The following is a 22,452-nucleotide window of genomic DNA, read 5'->3' on the forward strand; positions in this document are numbered from 1 at the left end:
GAGCCCCGCGGTCCCGACCTCACCTAACACCACGGACTGTCGCCAGATGAGCCTGGGGAGGGACGGCCAGACACCTCCTGCACCCTGCGCCTGAAGGGCTGGGGCTGTAAGGTAAGCCCCGGTGAGGCGGGTCTCCTGCCCCGATCTGTGGACCGCGCTGTGGGAGGCTGCCGACCCCCTTCTTCTATTGCCTAGTCGGCTGCAAAGAGAACCCGAGGGAAGGGAGGCGACTGTTGGCTTTCCCAGTTGCGGCGCAGACCTGAGGGGAACTGACTCCTTGCTACGACCCCCCCCCCTGGCCATTGTACCGTCCGGCGGTAAAACATGGCGTTGTTTGCCTGCTCGCGGCTGGGGGGTGATACTCCGGTCTTGCCCGCTGCCCGCTTCGCCCTACCTCCACCAGACACCAGCTCCACAGTGCCGTCCCGGATTTCTGCCGATGTGGGGGTGCAGCTTCCGCTGACATGCGGCTCCGTACTGGCCGTCCTGCGGGACTTTCGTTTACAAATGTTTGCTCGATTTCAGGCGCTAAGTGAGCAGTTTGACTCCCTGTTGTCGGCTGCGGGCCGTGAGTGCTCCGTCCGTCATCAACACGGCGTGGGTCTGCCAGTGCTTTTGTCCTCTTGCGGGGACGCAACGGCTGTGTGTGATCGTGCTACACTGGTGCCTGCATCTGGCTTTCCCGGCACCCAGGATCAATTGCTCTCCAGCTTAACAGCGGATACTTTGTTTCCCCGTTCATTGCTGCCTGCTTCATTGTTGCCTGCCTCACCGCGTCTGCAAGAGTATCCAGCTGAGCAACACTTAACATCCTCGAGGAATCGTTCACGGTGGTCTACTGCTTCTTTTCTGTGGAACTCCTGTACTCTACATGCCATGTCTGGACTTTATGTGGTGCACAAAGGGACCTCTACAGATGGTCGGCGGCCATTTTGGGATTCTACTTCACCATCTTCTCCCAAACGGCCATATTGTCTTTGTCTGCACGGGATGCGGGGCCTTCATGTAGGGGCTGGCTTAATCTCAAGCCCGCGATCGGGCCAGGGCTAGACTGATTAATATCGCCATGGTTTCACGGAGGGGCTGGACTGGGACTGGAACTGTATGTGTACTTTGTGCGCATTCGTCGCGATTTGTCTTCCTTCATCGAAATTGTTGTGACAATTCATTTTCACACGACCGCTTTTGGGGTAGTGGGTTCTCAGTGTGTGGAAGCCAAAGATGGCCGATGGTTTAGGGCGCTCTGATGATACGTAGGCTCCTCCCCACCTTCTTCTTTTTGGGAGTTTAGATTAGAATAGTCCTATTCTTTTCTCACCCCCTTTAACATAGGTGTATTGTTTTCTTATCTTTCTTTACTTTATTCTTACTCTCTTTCTTGTCTATATTTCGGGTTTATTGGGCGACAGGCACTATGCTGGGGGGGGGGGAAGGCCGTAGCCTCCGCATTGGTGTAGGGTGGGGGGGTAACTTACTGTTTCTAATTAGTTCTATGGGCCCCTTTTTTCTCTTTATGTTTCTGCGCTATACTTGTTTCGATTCTGGGTCCGGGTGGGGGGTTGACTGAGTGGGGGCGGCACTGGAGGGGTGCGTAATTGCTCATGTGACTATCCTGTTATATAACTGCATTGCCTCACTGCCTGCGATTTTACTTCCATTGCTGTTTTAATGATGCTGCTGCTCTCCCGTGTGGTGAAGATATCGTGCGGACTCGAATCTCCTTGGTTCTTATTCTTCACTGACTATTTCCCTGATAAACTTATTTTGAAACCTTTAAAATTAACCTTCACTTCTCCTTTCCCTGGGGTCAAGGATCTCTCCAGTGTATGTTTCATAAATCGTTGCTAACCTTGACCGTTGAAGCACAGTGGCCGTAATGTTTGTATCAGTGCTTAACCGTATCGTGGCCGGCCTGAAGGTTGTAGGCCCGTATTTGTTCTTTTAATATGCACGAATAAAGGTTATAAAAAAAAACAAAAAAAAAATTGGTGAAAGTGAAAAATAATCAGTTTGCAACCTCACTGGAAGACACCAATCTCCTGATAGACATGGACGGCATTACCTTAAACTGAAACAACCACTCATTGTCTCTGAAGGATGAGAGAGTGAAAGAGCCATGGAGATGGCTCATCTCTTCACTTCTACCACCAATGATGAAAGAACTCCTCCAGTCTATCCAGTACTTTTCACAATGAATGCAATACATTCAACTCTCTCAAAAATGGATGGCGCTTTGGTGGCTCAATCAATTCTTACGGGTAAGCAGTTTAATCTAAACAGTCTATTCGGAAACAGTGAATAAGAGCTTATCTAAATTTGATGGGAAAATCACAATTGTGACTGAAAATATTTGCAATTTAACTGGAATGGATGATATAATCAATCTTTTACAGTTACTTACTTTGCAAATACATTCAAACCTTAGAGTGGAGGCCACCTGGAATTCTCTTCAGAAATCCTTCACACCGGTCCAGCTTATTCAATACCTCTTGACCTCCAAAATCATCCAGCGATTCCAAAGTCTTAACGGCTGATAGCAACTCTCAGGAGACCTGGGTCTCCTTCTGCTACGTCAAGTTTTGTCCAAATAGCAACAAATTCCAAGTCCAATATGTTGTCAACTTGTGATTACAGCAGGAGTGCTAATGGGACTTTTACAGATCTCACACCTTTCGAAACCTACATCAGCAAACAACATCTGAAAAGGCAGAAAAACTAAATACAAATTTGAATAAAGCTAAAGAACCACAGCCTTTGGCACCAATTACCATCCTGCTGAATAACAAACACATTCAAGTTTTAAGAACAAGCTGCATGTGGTGATTGAAACATCAACGCAGAATTCTATGCTAAACTTTCATAACAACACTAATTGCACCACCACTATCCCATTGAAGTACTGCATTGCCTAGTACAGACCCTAATAATATACCACCCTACAGTTAAGTAGCAGCAAAGAATGTTTCACCAGTTTCACATTTGCCTTTAGTTCCATCAGCACCAACCCAGCACCACAAGGCACAAAAAGCAAAGATAGAGGAACCATCAGCACAAACAATGGCAACAACTCAAATCACTGATTATCAAGCAAACATGGCCTCAACTCGGGCAACACAGAATTCCAATTCTAAGGAGCCATCAACAGCAATGATGAACCTACTGCACCAAGCCTCAAATGGATTCCTAATGCTGGTCAATAAATTGTGCAACCGGAGTCCAAAGAAACACCAGACCTTGAACATAAATGTTGCAAGTTACCCTAGCAAGACAAGTGCACCCGATAAAAAGATAACAAGCGATATACCTTCTCATGCACAATCCCCACTCATTTGGAATATGTCCTGAACAGCTTCAGCTCAGTGTGGATCCCCAAACAAAGAGATTCTTGACTACATTGGTGGCAATAATAGTTAGTTTTTCTCCAAATCTGCCAAGAGCACCTATTGAGTTATAAAAGGACAATCCTTAGACCTTATACCATTCTATCAACCGAGAGGGCTTCAGGACAGTCTGAACTGGCGGAATATAATAAAGATAGTAAGATCCTTTTCTTAACATAAATCTGTGCTCTCTACAAATCTTAAGACGGTGTGTTTTTTTTCAGGTATAAACTCTAATATACAATGAACACAGGCAACCTGGTCCTTGGAACAGATCATCTCAAAACTCTGGGCCAGGTGGGATGCCCTAGTGTAGTGGGGAATTTCCATCATTCAAATTGAAAGGCCAAAATATCCACCTATGTCTGTTCAATCCAAGTTTACAAGTTACTCATCGCCTTCTAAGAACACATTTAAACCAAAAAACACCAGCAACAGTGAACATAAAACCTAACATCTTGAATCTGCATAATGAGGGCCAGCATCAAAACATCAGATATGGTCGTGGAGCATCCCTGGGATTAGACACGAATTTAATAATAATCATGACGACTTGACCTCTTTCTTAAATCATCATCACATGCTATGTCTGCAGGACTCTGGGAAAGAAAAAGTTTAAATTTGCCGAGCTTTAAAACTTTTGACAAAAGGCGACAAAGGTAAGGCTTGGCCAACCAAATGGTGTTTTAATCACGTTAATAAACAACAGCTTTGACCCTATCTGCAATGAGGTTCAAACAACTCCAAATTATTTCCTAGTTGTACAAAAGAGCACGTCCTCTAGACTACAGTTATTTGTTCTTAATCTCTTTCTACCACCATTATTCACTGATCCAGCTATTCTGATGTCCACTTTGGATGAACTCAAGTTCCTCATCGATTGATAAAGCAGCTTTCCATGTATTATAACTGGAGACTTCAATGAGGATCTGCATGAGCTATTGTGTGATTCTTATGCTTGACCCTATGGGGCTTCGAATATTCCTCTGCTTATTTTTCAATTAAGCGATCGGAGGCAAACAAATCAAGAATTTTTAAAAACTTTTTACTAGCCATTTGGCATATGATCAACCTGTGTCAACAGGAGCTTCACTATTCATTTCACTTTATTACACTTATCACATTTTGATATCTTCAAAAATTATGGGGTTGTGACAAGAAGGGAAATCCCCAGCTGATCCCCTTCAAATACTTTTAGTCCTGCTTTAGGCACTTCCCGCTCAGGATAATGGGTCTATGACTGTGAACAATAAGAAAATAGTATGGAACTGCAAGTTACCAAACAAACTGCTGTCACTGGGCTACAACCCAAAGTTGATCAAAGAGCTAGGGAAACTTAACAAATACTAATATTGATGGCCAAACCTGGACTGAAATTTTGAGAATACATAAAAAGAGTTTTCGATCATCCTATCATCCTTGAACTACAGACCAAAGACCCCTCCTTCCAGAAACTCCGGCCCCAGTTGATCCACTTGTTGAATTTGTAATGTGAAGAGACACTACAGAAAGTCCATGAGACAACTACTTATTACACCACTATGCTCAGAGCGCACTAGTTCCATTAAGCACCTCACATTGTCATACAGAAACTTCATCAAGACATCAAATCAATGAACTTGATAAAAGGTAGGCTGAGCTTCTTAAGGTAATCATTACAAAGAACGTGAAACAATTTTAGAACCAATTTGGGACTGCAACTACTTCTAATAGGTCTGTAACAGACGATTATATCCCTTTTGAAATTAGGGAAAACTAACTAAAGACACACTTTTCTAGTCTAATTTCCACATTATGTACTGCCATTACAAATGTCCACAACCATATGGAAATCTCGGAGAAGGAGATATCATCATTAATAATTCAATGCAGAAATTCTCTAGCTCCTGGTCCCAATGGGATTCCGATAGCAATAATGAAGCATGATCCATCATTGTGAAGCCAGATTTTGATGCACGCTTTTAATCATGTTCTATCTTCCAGCCAGGTACCTGCTTCCTGGCAAGGATACATAATTCAGCCTGTTGATGAAAAAGGACCCAGAAGTGATCCAGTCAATTACCGGGTTATATCCCTTTTGGATATGGAAGGGAAATTATTTCAAGAATATCTACTATCTTATCTAACGGACTCGGCAACTACTGACATTCTTTTGTCAGTATTTCAAACAGGCTTCAGCCCCGGATGTGCAACAATGGACCACATAATGGCACTAACACTTCTTATAGGTAAGGCACTATGCCATGAAAGATCAATATATTTCTGCTTTGTATATTACTCAGTCACGTTTAATACAATAAATCAAAACATCCAATGGTCTAAACTCATTGCTTTAGGCATTGACATCGACCTGTAACATGTGTTAATGTCACATTAGAAAACAGGCTCAAGCATGGCTGTGTCCTAGCCCCTCTCTATATATTACGGACATAGGTTCTCCCTCCAAAACTGGGAATTCTTCTGATTCGCCATTTGGCATAAGCAGTGGAACTCGCCATTTGCTCTCACTGTAAGAGACCTTCAGTGTCTACTCATTACATTGAACAAATTCAATCAGATAAACGGTCTGTCTGTTATTATTGCAAAAACAAAAAATGTTTTCTTTGGGAGATGACAAGGAAATGCAACTGGAAACGTAACCAAAAACCAGTTAAAACCGCTGATACCTATGATTACTTGGGCTTCATCTTGGATACAAAGCTGTCCTGTTCTCTTCATTTGGATAAACTAAAATCAAAGTCTTCCATTGTGACTAATTAATTAAAAAGGGTCGCACATTTATACAGCGGCCGTGATATCAATTCAACAATTAATCCTCTAAATACCAAACTTGTTCCAACTTTGTCATATGCTTCTATTGCACCCAACAGCAAGAATTTAGACAAGCTGGAAATCATTTACATACAAAACGTGAGATCCCTATCCAACCTTCACATCTTGACTCCTCATGTTATGATTCATCTTGAGTTCAATCTTCCTTTTATTAAATCTGTTCAGTGAACGTGCTATGTCAAAAGAAGATTCAATGTGGCTGTTAGAAATGCGGGTCTCTAGTTGGCAATGGTTGGCACCTTTGTCCAAGTAGGGACCCTTGCTTCTAGTCCGGGTAAGGGAGTTACATCCTTAGACAACCCCTGCTCACCCCCTTGGTAGCTTGTCACAAGCAGACAGGCTTATCTCAGAGGCAGTGTGTAAAGCATTTGTGCACACATACAGTAACGCAGTGAAAACACTACAAATGGACACCACAGCAGTTTAGAAAAATAGGAAATCTTTATCTAAACCAAGGAAGACCAAAATGGTAAATAGTCAGCATACATTTGTCAGGATATCATTAAAAATAGGTTATTCACAAATATAAAGGCTTGTAGCAAAAAATAGCTCCCCCTGGGGCTATGACGGCGTCGTGACAGATGAAAATCTGAAAGTACGGCGCCGACCGCAAGGTGCATGGCGTCGGGCCTGGAGTCAGACAGTCCCCAAAGAACAGTACCTTGGCAAATGATGAAAACAAAGACAGTGCACAGCATTGGGGAGGTGATGCTTCGTTGGCTCCGGGTGGCGTCTGTTCCTAATGACCACGGAGGAGATGAGGCGTTTGTTCCTTACTGCAATGCAGGGGAGGGGAAGCATTGGTTCCTTACTGTTGCCAGGGAGGTGGCGTCGCTGTGACGTCGAGGAGTTAGTTTCTTACGACGATGCAGGGTCCATGGATTTGGGAGGTCACCCACTTCGGGGTGGTGCGTTGTGAGCCTCACGAGCGGTGCAGGACACCAGCCTCGGTGTTGGTACGGTGTGGTGTTGGGGCTGCGGTTCAAGTCTGGGCGGTGCATCATACACTTCATGAGCGATGCCTACAGCTTTGTTGCAGGTTGTGGCGTCGCACGCCATCATCAGAGTAGGTATTTCCCTCTGTGGCAGCTGAAACAGCAGTTCCAGGTGCAGGAGGACAGAGAAAATGAAGTATTTGTGTCCCTGAGACTCCAGAACAGGAGGCAAGCTCTACGCCAAGCCCTTGGAGATCTTCTTCAAGCAGGATACACAGCACAGTTCAGTCTTTGACCTTTCCTTGGCAGGAACAGCCACTGCAAGCCAACCCCACACAGCACATTGCACAGGGACAGTACTTCTCTTTCAGCTTTCCCAGCTTTTGTCCTTGGCAGAGGTTCCTCCTGTGTCCAGAAGTAATCTAAAGTTCTGGGTCCCAATATTTATTCCACATTTCCCTTTGTTCTCTTGTGGCAGTGAGTCTCTTAGCTCAGTCCAAACCAGTTCTGTCCTCTCTGGACCAGCTTCCTGGCGGGAGGTGGAGACTGCATTGTGTAAGGCAGACCAAGCCTATACAGGTGCAAGGAAATCTCCTCCCACTACTCTAAATGCAGCCCATGTATAGTCAGCTCAGCCCTGACTAATCCAGGAAAGGCAGGACACACCTCAACCCCCAGTGGCTGTCAACAGTGAATGCACATCCCCAGCCCCTGTCACTCCAAAGCCAGACAGTCAATCCACAACCCAGCAAAGGCACACAGGGTGGTTAAGGAAGAAAATGCCTACTTTCTAAAAGTTGCAATTTCAAACACATAATTTAAAAACCACCTTTACTAAAAGATGTGTTATTAAATTCTGAGTTCAGAGAACACATACTCCATTCCTCTCTCTTGTCCCAATGGGAAGCTATACTTGTAAGATGGTACAAAGTATCTCCCATTCGATCTTATGGGACAGATAAACATTCAATAGGGAAAAACAAGATGCACTGTATTTCACTATCAGGACATGTTTCACATCTGTGTACATGTCCAACCTTTCACATACACTGCACCCAGCCCATGAAGGTATCTTGGGACTACCTGAGGGGTGTCTCACATGTAAGAAAAGGGAAGGGTAGGGCCTGACAAGTGGGTGCACTTGCCAGGTCGACATGGCAGTTTAAAACTGCGGGCAGACACAGCAGTGGCAGATCTGAGAATCTTTTGAAAGTCTGCTTGTGTGGGTGGCACAATCAGTGCTGCAGGCACACTAGCTGCATTTGATTTACAGGCCCTGGGCACACACAGTGCACTGTACCAGGGTCTTACTAGCTAATCAAATAAGCCAATCATGGAAACACCAACCTATTACCATAATTAACATAGGGAGCACTTGCACTTTGGCACTGATCAGCAGTGGCACAGTGCCCACAGCATCAGGACCAGAAAAAACTAAATCCAGCACATAGCAAGAATACAGGAGGTAGATGCAAAAAGACAGGGGAAACCAAGCCAAGGACGGTCTAACAGTGGGGCATGATTTATCAAGATCTTGTGTAGAATCCTTTGATCCCATCCCCCCTTTCAGTTAATAATATTCTTGCCTCACTTAAAGAACACCGTTTACCACCAGTTGAAGATGTAAAAATCTACCTCTAAATATGTTACTAGAAAAGGTCTTGTTGGGTCTTCAGATCGTAGCGATCTGGAATGTGGTATTAGAATGTGGAATTGTTTTCATGTGAGGCAGTGTCAGTTGACTGTTCCCCTGCTGCCCTGCTGGTTGTACTCATATACTTTTGAAGGAAAATAAAGTTATCCTACCGGCAAAGCTGCTCTGCGTTCATTTAATTGGATCTTTTCATTGGCGACAATCGAGGAAACGGACCAAGCGTCTCTTTTCATGCCAGCAGGGTGTTTCTTTTACGGTGGACTTCGGCTCGATCTGCTAATCTCGGCATTCCACGTTTGTTCATGCTGTGCAGACCCCGCTTCAAAGGTGTACTTTCTTTTACCGTTTAGCACTCTGCTATCGGTACTGTGGTGAGTCACGCTGTCTTGTTCAAAAGGGAAACACCTTTAAATTAACACAGCGTCACTGGAACGCTCCTACCCCAATTGCTTCTGTCATTGGAACGCATTCAAATTGCACGTTATTACTTGTTCAGCAACGTACAAAAGTCATTGAAATGCACGTTTTGTGCACGTACTCTGCCATATTTAGACTGAGTTTTTGTGCATCGAGACTTTGTTTTGAACCAGCTTTACGGCGACTGGCACGCTTTTCATGCAAATTGCCTATTCAAGTCAAAGGGTATTCTTTCTCAGTATTTTCACTTAAGATTTTAACAACATTACAATACGGCGATAGCCACGCCACTTATGTATAAGCCTATCGACTAAATAGCGCGAGCGTTTTTATATGATTAGTGTTAGAATTGGGATAGAATTGGGAATCTCTGGTTGGCACAGGTATGCACTTGTGACAAGCAGGGACTCTTACTTCTAAGTCAGAGTAAGGGGATCACCCTTTCAAATAACCCCTGCTCACCCTTTAGGTAGTATGGCGCAAGCAGTCAAGACTATTCTCAGGGCGTCATAGGTTAAGCATTTGGGAACACATACAGTAATGCAATGACACACCACAAATGGACACCAGTCAAGGTTGTATAAAAATAGGTTTCTTTATATAAGGCTTAGCACAAGACCAGAGTAACGAGTAAAAATGACCACAGTATTATTTTACAGTTCAATGTTCTTGTAGAAAGGCTTAAAATACAAAAATAGGCTTCTTTTAGTTAATTACGCTTCGTTCAAGGTTCTGTACGGTTCGTACCTGGATGTGCGACTCGTTGGCGTTCAAAACAAGGGAAGTACGAGTCTAACAATCGTTGCGGACTCCGGGGTCCGTGGCATGCACGCTGCGGTGCGAACAGAACAAAGTACCTTGGTTTTGTAGGGTCCGCGACGGACAGTGCGGGACAAGTCGATGGGTCCGGGTCGTAGCTCGGCAGCGTATTCGGATGCTGGTCGGGTCGCGGCGTCGGTACGCGGCGTTAGTACGGGACCTTCAGGGATACGTGCGGATGGCCTGGATCGGCTTGCAGAGTCCGTGGCGTTCGGCGTTCGACCCGTACCTTCGGTGCGGATAGTAGGCGACACTTCTCAGCGAGCCGTACAGCGTACGGGGAGGATCGGTGTGATGCGGCTTCTCGGCTCTGAGTACGGCACGGTGCAGTACGACTTAGTAGCGTATGGACCGTCCCTGCGGGACAACGAAGCTTGGGTCCGGCGTACAGGATTCGGCAGCCAGGGTTGTACGACTCGAATCGGCGGGGAAGGTTATGTGCGATGCGGCCGGGAGGGATACGGTGCATACTAACGCTTTTAAATCAGCGTAGACACACAGTGCCGGGCGGCAAAGACACGGCTTCACGGCGGATGGGGTACGGGTCGTACCGGGGCAAAATCCAGCGGGAAACAAGCAAGAATTGTCCAGGCAACTCAATTTTGGAAGGCAGATGAGTCCAATGGTCCTGGGACTCAGTTCAGGGGGCAAGCTCTTCTTCCAAGCCCTTGGAGATTGTTGAAAACAAAGTGCAACGTCTCTTTTAGTCCTTTCCTCTCCTTTCTCAGCAAGGCACCAGCTGCAGGCCAATCCCCCAGGTTAGGGAAAGTTACTCCTCCTTCTGCTTCTTCAAGGTCCTTCTGGTCGGGCAGAGTTTCTTCGTGGTTCAATCAGGATCTGATTTCTTAGGAGCAGGGCTCCTACATTTATACCAAGTTTCTTTTGTCTTTACAGGCCAGGGGGGCCTTTGCCTAATACCAGTCCAGTTCTATTCAGTCAGGAGCACTTTGTTGTTGGGACTCTGGCTTCTTCTTTCAGCAGGCAGGCCAGAGACATCAGACGCTCCCCAGGGGGTGGAGCCAGCATTGTGGTGGCAGAGCACGGCCCTATTCAGAGTCAAGGTGCACTCCTCCCACCCATCCTGGTGTAATCTCTCTATTCACCACCTGGCAGCCCCAGCCTGTCTCCTGGAACTTCCCAGCCCTGTCACTCAAGCTACACACAAAGAAGACAGCCCCTCCCAGCAGAGGTGGACTGAAATGGTTAGGCACGCAAAGGCTAACTTTCTAAAAGTAGCATTTGCAAACCCAGGATATTAAAATAACCTTTGCTAAAAGATGTATTTTATTATTCTGAGTTCAGGCATACTAAACATGAATTTCTACCATGCTTCCTGAGCCTGCTAGGATTATAGAGTGTTATAATCTAGCAGCCCATTCTGGCCTATGGAGAGCAGGTTGCCTTACAATAGTGAAAAACGAAAATGGCTGTAATTCACTATTAGGACATGCCACTCACTTCAGGGCATGTCCTACCTTATCCTTACAATGCACCCTGCCCTAGGGCCTACCTTAGGGGTGGCTAACATGAAGGTAAGGGAAGGTTTAGGGACTGGCAAGTGGGGACACTTGCCCAGTCAGCATGACAGTACCAGACTGCCTGCAGGTTCTGCAATGGCAGACCTTAGACATATTTTACCAGGCTGCTTCTGTGGGTGGCACAACCAGTGCTGCAAGCCCACTAGCAGCATTTGGATTTACAAGCTATTGGCACCCCTGGTGCACTTTAATAGGGACTGATAGTAAACCAAATAAGCCAAACATGGAAGTCAATTCACATAATACATTTTCCCATAGGGAGCACTTGCCCAGTGGCACTGGATGGCAGTGGCACAGGGCCCTGAGCAGCTAACACCAGCACAAAAATACATTGAGGCACAGACAAAAATGGAAGGGTGACCCACGCCAATGGTGCCAGGTCTAACACGTGTCCCCTCCAGCTGAAATGTGGGGAGAACTACCCTACCCCAGGGAGTTCTCATCACTAAGGCGGAAAAATCTGGAAACACCATCAGCGTTGGCGTGTTCTATACCGGGTCGATGTTCCACAGTGAAATCCATCCCCTGTAGGGAAATGGACCACCTCAACAACTTAGGATTCTCACCCCTCATCTGCATCAACCACCTGAGGGGCCTGTGGTCTGTTTGAACCCGGAAGTGAGACCCAAACAAGTAGGGTCTTAGCTTCTTCAATGCCCAGACCACAGCAAATGCTTCTCGCTCAATCGCACTCCACTTTTGTTCCCGGGGAAGTAACCTCCTACTTATGAAGGCTACAGGTTGGTCCCAGCCCTCCTCAGTCATCTGTGAGAGAACAGCCCCTTCACCATGCTCTGATGCATCTGTCTGCACAAGGAATTCTTTGGAGAAGTCAGGAGCCAAGAGCACGGGCGCCGTGCACATGGCAGTTTTCAGGGTGTCAAAAGCCTTCAGACAGGTGTCAGTCCATATCACTTTTCTGGGCTGCTTCTTCGAAGTCAGCTCTGTCAAGGGGGCAACAATGCTGCCATACCCCTTGACAAACCTCCTGTAGTACCCTGTGAGTCCTAAAAAGGCCCTCACCTCTGTCTGGGTCTTTGGGGGCTCCCAAGCCAGGATGGTTTCAATCTTGGGTTGGAGGGGCGCCACCTGGCCGCTCCCCACTTGGTGTCCCAAATACACCACTGATCCCTGCCCGATCTGACACTTGCTTGCCTTGATCGTGAGGCCTGCCTTGCGCAGTGCCATCAACACTTCCCAGAGATGTTGCAGGTGTTCTTTCCATGTGTCACTGAACACTGCGATGTCATCCAGGTAGGCGGCGCTGAACTCGGTCAGCCCAGCCAACACCTGGTTGACCAACCTCTGGAAGGTGGCATTCTTCATCCCAAACGGCATAACCCGGAACTGGAAATGCCCATCTGGGGTGGAGAATGCGGACCTCTCTTTGGGCCCATCAGTCAAGGCGATCTGCCAGTACCCAGACGTTAAATCAAACGTGCTGAGGTACCGTGCAGCCCCTAACCGATCGATGAGCTCATCAGCTCTGGGGATGGGGTGCGCGTCAGTCTTCGTGACTGAGTTGAATCCTCTGTAGTCCACACAGAACCGGGGTTCGGGTGTGGCTCCCGGCGCGGCAGCCTTTGGGACCAAGACCACTGGGCTGGCCCAAGGACTGCTGGAGGACCCAACCACCCCTAGAGCAAGCATCTTTGAGACCTCCTCTTTGATGCAGGCTCTGACCCTGTCAGTTACCCTGTAAGCTTTGTGCTTCACAGGGAAGCTGTCTCCTGTATCCACATCATGGACGCACCAATCTGTGATACCAGGAACCAGGGAGAACAGGTCAGGAAACTGCCCCAGCAGCTGGCGGCAGTCCTCCTGTTGCTCAGGGGTCAGGGTGGGTGAGAGGTTAACTCCATCCACTGACCCGTCTCGCTCTGAGGCTACCAGGAGGTCAGGAAGAGGCTCAGACTCCTCCTCCGTCCCATCATCTGTGGCCAAGAGCATGCCCACTTCGGACCTCTCCAAGTGGGGCTTTAGTCGATTGACATGTAGGACCCTTAAGGGGTTCCTAGGAGACTGCAAGTTCACCAAGTAGGTGACAGAACTCTTACCTACACGGTGACAGGCACGCCCCTTATGCAAATAACTTCTTTTTGAATATGTTGAGTATAACTATTATCTATTTCATCAAGCACGTTTGTATTACATCATTTTAAAATACAAATAGTAAATGTTATTTATTTACAGTTTATATTGTTGATTGTTTTCAAAATGCAATAGTCTTTGAATCCTCCTGCTTCTTTTCTTTCATCTCCTGGTTTACCTCTAGTTGAATGGGAACAATGGAAGGAGGGTTTTGAAGCCTATTTGGAAGCTATTGAAGGTGATGCGTTTACTCCAAAAAAGAAATATGCCATTTTACGCCATTCTCCTGGTACTGAAGGTAGAAAAAATTTAAAACAACTTCCTGTTGTACCTGTTATGGGTGAAAGTGACGTTATCGACGAGTATGCATCAGCTATAAAGGTGTTAGATCTATGATTCAAAAAGAAAAGGAATGACATTATGGAACGTCACAAATGTTATAAAAGACATCAAATGCCTGTTGAAACTGCAAAATTTTCTTAGCGACTTAAGGATTGTAGCTGCAACGTGTGAATTTAAAATGTTTGAAGATGAAATTATTCCTGACCAAATTGTAGAAAAGACAAGCAGTAAAAAAGTTCAAGAAAACCTCCTTACTGTCGACAATTTTACATTGGATAAAGCTATTTAATTGGCTTCTGGAATTTAGTCTACTACAAATGAACATTAGTACTCGTGTTCAATCTATACAGGCACAAGACAAATTAAAAAAGTTATGGCCCAAAACAAAGGAAAAGAAGAGGACATTTGAATGTTATTGCTGTGGTAGCAGATTTCATTTAGGGAATTCACCTTTGTGTCCTGCTCATGATAAATGGTGTAGTAAATGTAAAAAAAAAGGTTCATTTCACAAAAGTGTGAAGAGCCAAATTCAATAAGGAATCAAAAGTTTTCAAGTCTGTGAATACTGTTGATGAGAACCCTGAGACTCATCAGTCAGATTCTGATGAGGGAAGTGTAGTGTGCATGGTGGGGGAAGGTGGAGATCATAATGACAGTATTTCTAATGAGATCATAGGTAATGAGATTGCCTCTGTGACTGAGTTAATGGTCAGAAAACCTCACTGTATCATTTTAGTTAATGGCACTGCAATCAACATGATGGCCGATTCAGCTTCCCTTTTTACACTAATAGGTGTGGAGGAATGGAGGAAATTGGATAGTATACAATGTAGGAAATCTAATGTAAAACAGTTGCCCGTGGAGGAAAACCCATTGAAATAATTGGGGAAATTTGATGCACACACAGAATTTAAAGGGAATGTGACCACTAGTACAGTTTTTGTATCGATGGATGGATCACATTTGTTGGGGTGGTTGGATCAGCGTAATTTGACAATTGTACTTGATCCCAACAGTAGGCAAGCTCTTTTACGAAAAGATGTTGCACGCATTATGTCTGTAGAAAGTTGTGTTTGGACACAAGCATTTCCCGATGTGTTTGCAGACAGACTTGGGAAGATCAAAGGTTTTACCCATAAAATTCAATTAAAAACTGGGGTTAAACCAGTGGTACATAAGGTTAGACATGTTCCCATTTCCATGATAAATGAGTTAAAAAAAGAATTGGAAAAATTATGTTCAGAGAACATAATTGAGCCCATTGAGAGCTCAGAATTGCTTTCGCCAATAGTTTTAGCCAGAAAGCCCAATGGATCTTTAAGAATGTGCATCGACTTAAGAGACTTAAACAATAGGATTTAGGTTGATAGGCATCCTTTGCCCAATATTACTGAGGTGCTTTCAATGGTTAAAGGTGCTAAGGTATTCTCTACCCTTGATATATCTTCAGTTTATCATCAAATTTCTCTACATAAACAATCTCGTCATTTGTTACACCTTGTGCAGCCTACAGATTTAAGCGTATGCCCATCGGGTTATCTTCAGCGTTGTCTGTTTGTCGACGAGTTATTGAAACTATGTTCCAAGGTGTCAACAATATTAGGTGTTTTAAAGATGATATTTTGGTTTACGGTTCGAATGAAAGGGAACATGACGAAACATTGGCGCATGTGTTAACTATTCTCCAAGAGAAAGGTGCTACCATAAAACCTTCAAAATGTAAGTTTGGTATGTCTAGTGTGGATTATTTAGGGCATAAACTATCAGCTGAAGGAGTTGAACCTAAGGAATCCTTGGTTAAGGCCATAAAAGGGTTTCCAGCTCCGAAAAACAAAGAGCACTTACGGTCTTCTTTGGCATGCTGGAGTTTTATGCTTGTTTCGTACCATTGTGTGCTGAAAGAACAAAAGGAATGAGAATGCTTCTTAAGAACAATGTCAAATTTGTATGGTCAGATGAAGTCAACAAAGAGTTTGATGATATGAAATGTGCCGTAGCTGGTGCTATTCCTCTCTAAGCTTATGACACTCGTGATCCGTGTGTTGTTGTAACTGATACCAGTCAACAGAGATTGGGGGCGGTGCTCATGCAGTCGAGGAATGGTAAAGATGAAATTGTAGCTTTTGCGTCACGTGCATTGTGTGGAGCTGAAAGCACTTATTCCGTTATCGAACGTGAGGCATTAGCCTGTTGGTGGGGTGTAGACCATTTTAGACAATATTTTTGGGGCACAGAATTTACTTTACGTATGGATCATAAACCATTACTTAATTTGTTCACAATGAAAGGGGCTGGCAAAGCCACTCCAAGAATTGCTTAATGGTATTATCGTATGCAAAATTTTCAATTGAACCTTTTGTATGTCTCTGGTGTGAAAAATATTTTCGTGGATTGTTTATCCAGGTTACCCTTGAGGACGGAAGAGGGCGTCAGTGAAGATGATGAGTGGCGGATTGTAGCGTGTACATGGCTAATGATGAAAAATGTTGTATTGAGGAGAATGAATGGAAAGATGCTGTTGAGCAAGATGAAGTGTTACAGGAGTTAGTCTCATATTCGGATGTAGGGTGGCCTAAAGGGAAGGGAAAGGATGCTTGCAAGGCTTACAAGGAAATGTTTGGCAAATTGAGCGTTTCTGATTGCATAATTCGGAGAGCGAATGTATTACTGGTTGGTAAAAGCATTTTTGGGAACATTTTGGATTTGGCTCATGAAGGCCATGTAGGTATGCGTGCCATAAAGAGGAGATAAAGATGTGGAGAATTGGGTGAGGGAGTGTTTAGCGTGTGCCCTCAGTGACAAATCCCAAGTTACTGTTCCCAGTTCTGTAGAAGCTGTTCCTATTCCAGAGAGGCCTTGGATCAAGGTAGGCATGGATATTATTGGTCCTTTGAACGTGCTCAGAGTAGGTCAGAGATATGGTATTGTTCTTGTGGATTACTTTTCACGTTGGCCTGAGGTGAAATTTGTGCGCAGTGCTAATACTGTGGAGGTGATTACATTTTTACATGAGTTGTGTATGCGTGAAGGGGCTCCCATGGAAATTCTTACGGACAACGGATTTCAGTTTAAATCTGAAGAATTTGGCAAGTTCATGAAGAAGTGGGGTGTGGTACATGTTACTACCTCACTGTATCATCCTAGGAGCAATGGCCTTGTGGAAAGGTGTAATGGTGATTAAAGGTAACATTCAATTGTCCATGTCCAGTGGTTTGGATTGGTTTAAGGAATTGGAGAATCTTGTTTGAGCTTTGCGTACTACCCCATCTATTTATACAGGTTTGTCTCCTTTTGTTATGTTGAAAGGAAGGCAGCGATACCAAAGGGGATGATGGACGGAGCCTTTGAGCAAATCAAACACTCACCCCCAGTCAACTGATCTGGGCTTAATCCATCATCATTCTTTAGCTCACTCCACCACCCCAGTTCAGACATGCCCATATGCAAATCAGTCTGACCCTGTGCCTCATGAGAACAGTCCAGCCCAAACTGCCAAGCCATGTCTTCCCTGGATTGGAAGCAAGCATCCTGGGACCGGTTTCGGGTTCATAACCCTCATCAGCCAGGCTATCTTGAATCAAGTGGTAAAGTGAGCAAGGGACCCACGTCTGGGCATACCCTACCAACTTAAGGCGAACAAAGCGATACCAAAGGGGATGATGGACGGAGCATTTGAGCAAATCAAACACTCCCCCCAGTCAACTGATCTGGGTTTAATCCATCATCATTCTTTAGCTCACTCCACCACCCCAGTTCAGACATGGCCATATGCAAATCAGTCTGACCCTGTGCCTCATGGGAACAGTCCAGCCCAAACTGCCAAGCCATGTCTTCCCTGGACCGGAAACAAGCATCCTGGGACCGGTTTCCAAAAAAACGATGGATTTAGGCCCAGATCTCTGTACTGGGGTGAATGTATGACATTGTTCTGTATTCTGTCCATCAACTGTTGTTTTTGCATTTGTCACCCCGAGTGGGAAGGGTATGCCCAGACGTGGGTCCCGTGCTCTCCATGCCACTGGAATCAAGCTATCCTGGCTGAAGAGGGGTGAAACCCCGAAACCGGTCCTAGGATGCTTGTTTCCAGTCCAGGGAGGACCTGGCTTGGCAGTTCGGGTTGGACTGTTCCCATGAGGCACAGGGTCAAGACTGATTTGCATATGGCTGGGTTCAAACTGTAATGGAGTGGTGAGCAAAAAAGCGATGGATTTAGGCCCAGATCTCTGTACTGGGGTGAATGTATGACATTGTTCTGCATTCTGTCAATCAACTGTTGTTTTTGCATTTGTCACCCTGAAAGGAAGGCAAGCGGCTAATAAATTAGTTTGTCAATGGATGTGTGGTTCTATCAGTTTGTGTAATAAACTGTTTGATGTGCCTGCCAAAAGGGAATGTGCTCAAAGTAAGAATGTCTTCATGGAGAGTGGTAAGACTATACAAGTAAAAGAAGGAGATTTTGTGCGAGTCAAGTTGCCAGGGATCATTGCCAAAGTCTATTCGAAGTTTACAGAACCTAAAAAAGTTGTTTCCGTGAAAAGTTGTGTGGATCACTTATATGATGGCAAATGGTGGAACAAGGAGAAGCTTTCCATACAAAAGAAACCACAGTGTGTCAGTAATGATGCTGATACCAAGGAGTCTTTGTCTGTTAGACCTCTATTTGTTAGAAACTGAGAGAGGGTACGACCTCACTAGTTACAAGATTATGTATTTTAGGACTTTCTGGTAGTTTGTTTTTGTTATGTTTGTTCTAATGTTGGGTATTAAATGATTTGTTTATTTTTTTGTTTTTGTTAAAAAAAGGGGGAGATTTTTTGGGTCTTCATATCTTAGCGATCTGGAATGTGGTATTGGAATGTGGAATTGTTTTCATGTGAGGCTGTGTCAGTTGGCTGTTTCCCTGCTGGTTGTACTCATATACTTGTGACAGAAAATGAAGTTATCCTACTGGCAAAGCTGCTCTGCGTTCCTTTAATTGGATCTTTTCAGGTCTACTTGAGCAATTCCGAATGAGGAATTTGGCGAATGTGTCCCTCTACAAGCAAGCAGGGTATCTTCAAAAATACTATCTTCTGCCTAGGCAGCAGTATATTGACTCAAACCTGGAGGCCGCAACAAAACAAACATTTCTAAGCTTTCGACTTCTTCATGTCTCCCTGAAACAGTTAGAGGGCACTTGCAATACCATACATACACAATGTACTTGTAGGCTCTGTACAAACACCAACCAATCCTTAGAACATATTCTATGTCTCTGCCCCGCTTGTGTGACATGCGAAGGAAATATTTGCTGCTAACTTTCAAGAAATTTTCACTTTGAACAATAAAAGAAGCACAAAGGGCGTGATTTTTTTCTACAAATCAATGGCTTTATTGGGAAATTGACCAAGTTCCTGTATGTAGCCAATGACAGCGTAAAAACCGCAGACAGTTGTAACCAGGAAGTCAGAGCTATGACCAATTTGATCACCACAGTCGAACAGTATAATGTGCTGTCAACCAGGGCCCACAATCTGACTTGTGGTTTCTTCTTTTTGGTCCATGAACTGTGTTTGTTTTAGTCCAATTATTTATTCTGTTTTGGTACTTCACAAAGAAAACAGCTTTACATTATTCGTAGGTAATTGTATTGTCTTTTATTGTAATACATTTTAAAATGTATACAAGAAATTATTACTAGTACTACTAAAACTAAGGCAGTCAAATAATTTTGATTGTAAAGCAATTGTGTTAGGTCTAATATGATAATTCTGTTCATATGACTTGTACCTCAGTAGTCTTGCATACGTTTAATTATTTATGTCTTAAGAGACATTCCATATAATCGAGATCTAATAAGTCAATAGACAGTAAATCATGGTCCAATAAGTGAGTTGTGCGATCACTTTAACTCGGTAGACCGATTTCGAAGGAGGAACTTTATGGACACAATATGTTCTATTACTGCTCTCAGCCGCATTCATAGATTTCTTGGTATTCTGCTTTTATTTTTTACTAATGAATAAGGGAAAGAAAGGGTGCCATGCCCTGCCTGGAGGTCACAGGTATGGAAACTATGACTGTACCCAGATTGCCCTATGATGGATGGACCATCAGGTCAAAGGTTGTACCAGCTGAACCAACTGGTGTGGAAGCCACGCCCTTCCCCAGCTCTAAGCACAGCGGTGGAACCATGAGTTTGGTAGGACTGAAGCATTGTGGGTCTCCTGCTCCACTGAGCTCTAAATGACACTTTCCCATAATCCATTACTTTTTTGCTCACCAGCCATGCCACCAGAACAACTTGTAATTAACAACGATCTGTATAGCAAAGCAGATCTACACATTCCAGTAAGATCCGTCTTTACTACAGATACTTTCTACAAGACGCTCCTCTGTTTCTATACTGTTCTCTCGAGGTTGGCAGTGACAAAAGCCAGGTGGACGTACAGAAAATGCAATTGCATAGATACAAATAAAATGTTTTAGGGTGTAGTTTGTAAACTCTTCATCCCTTGGCTGTGATAGTTTGATCTCAGAATATTTCATTGAATGCCATTGTATTCAGGGGTGTCCATCCCTAAGTACTGGTCGTTCTGGTTTGCAAGCCATGCTTCTGCCTGCCGCCCAATATTAGATTAGGGCTGGGCTTGTAGAGTAAACAATGACTAACTCCAAACAGCTCACAGGATCTCCACAGTCAATATGTAGGAGGTCAACTCACTTTTAATAATGGAAAGGTCGCTTGCATGTTTGCTGGTTAGTCTGACATCCCAATAGGACCTTACTGGTACAACACAAGCAGAAATTAAGCAATGCGGTATTTGTATTCAGCTTGTGATTGCTCAGTAATTGTGACACTTACTCATTGGATTTTCACAGCAGCAACTGGTGTTTATGGACCTTGTTATGATATGGTGAATCACTCTTCGTTTTTATATCTTTAAGATGCCAAATTGTTTACATAATGTGATAACATATGGGAGTTACATTATAACCTTATAGGGGTAAGGAGAATAATGTATGGTCTGCTTGTCATCCCAAAAAATAGTAAAATCCATTTTGGGTATTCACTTCCCAAAATTAGTACATGCCAACTTTCAGATTATATATAGAGCTTGATAACCCAATTATACTGTTTACATGAGATGTAAATACAATTGTTTTAATGAATTTAATTGCACCCTGAGAGATCATTTTCATGAGCTGTTCCCATATCGGCCACTTTTATATATTTTATGGCGTGAACACTTCTGCCACTCTCTAACTAACTTGGTTTTTATTGTAGACCTGCCTATGGAGGACGCGACTGTCCTGGCTCCACCTACGAGTACCAGATCTGCAATAGCGAAGAATGTCGTGGGCCCTTCGAGGATTTCCGAGCACAGCAGTGCTCTCAACGCAACTCCTACTACACTCACCAGAGCTCCAAGCACACTTGGCTTCCTTATGAGCATCATGATGGTGAGGACAGGTCATTGGCTGTACCTTAGATTGTGATTGGTGTCAAATGTCAAGTAAGCCGTTTCAACCTATTGTTTTAAAATGATCCAGCACTATTCAGAATGCTTTTAAAGCATTATGAAATTGTATCCACTCTTTTGAGCTGGAAAAGTGATAAAAGGTATATGAAAATGTATTTTGAATTATTCCGAGGAGAATATGGAGCGGATCAGCTAATGGGTAGAAGCTCATATCCTAGTACATGAAATGGGAGGTGAGGGGTATGGAATTCTGCCTGCCTGACATCACCTTCAGCAGAAGCAACTGTCACCTCCAGTAGATGATTGGGTGGGTATCACCTCACATGCATTGGGGCATTTCCACGAAAATCAGGGCAGCTCCCGTGCAACGCCGGCTCATTATTATTCAAAACATAAATAAGGCTATATGCAGAGAGCCCCAGCGAGCCTCCATACAATGGACTTGTAAGTGAGGCAGTAAGAAGTGAGACCATGTATGGGGGACAGCAACAATCCAGCATAGATGTTTAAATTCCACAGGGCTGCTTGAAGAGTTTTTCCAAGAACTGAGATGTGTATATGGTCATTGTAAGCCTAAAGGTCTGTTTTCCATAGTGTCCTTAATGTTTACGTTGAATAATAAAGTTATCTCCTTTAGTATATGACCACTTTAAGCTTTGCCTAAAAAAAAAAGATTGGAGAAAGAGGGTAGACCTAACATGTGCATCTCACTAGGGAGAATTATATGAAGGTTGTAGTATCATACAAAACTGCAACAAGCAGCATAGTGCCCTGGCCCAGAACTGTGCTTTCTGCTCGCAACTTAAAGTAAAACAGGACAGCCTCAGGCCAGTAGCCAGGAATATTTGTTTGTGGGGCATGGACGTGAGCAATGACAGCAACATAAGAGTGGTTCAGTGGATGGGAAAATAAGCTTTCTCGTTGAATTGTTTAAAAAAATTTAACATTTTGGTAAGACTTGAAAGACTGATGGAAGCAGGA

At 44.2% G+C, this 22,452-nt stretch overlaps 1 protein-coding gene across 1 annotated transcript in view; it reads left to right on the forward strand.

Annotated features, from left to right (window-relative positions):
* The window catches only part of ADAMTS14 (ADAM metallopeptidase with thrombospondin type 1 motif 14), a 446,572-nt gene that overhangs the window by 314,822 nt on the left and 109,298 nt on the right, over positions 1-22,452 (forward strand). Inside the window, exon 12 of the mRNA XM_085603877.1 lies at positions 21,276-21,451. Coding sequence (XP_085460003.1) covers positions 21,276-21,451 — 176 coding nt within the window. The remainder of the gene's footprint in view (positions 1-21,275; positions 21,452-22,452) is intronic.

Source organism: Triturus cristatus, chromosome 1_2 (genome assembly GCF_964204655.1).
Source record: "Triturus cristatus chromosome 1_2, aTriCri1.1, whole genome shotgun sequence".
Classification (NCBI taxonomy): domain Eukaryota; kingdom Metazoa; phylum Chordata; class Amphibia; order Caudata; family Salamandridae; genus Triturus; species Triturus cristatus.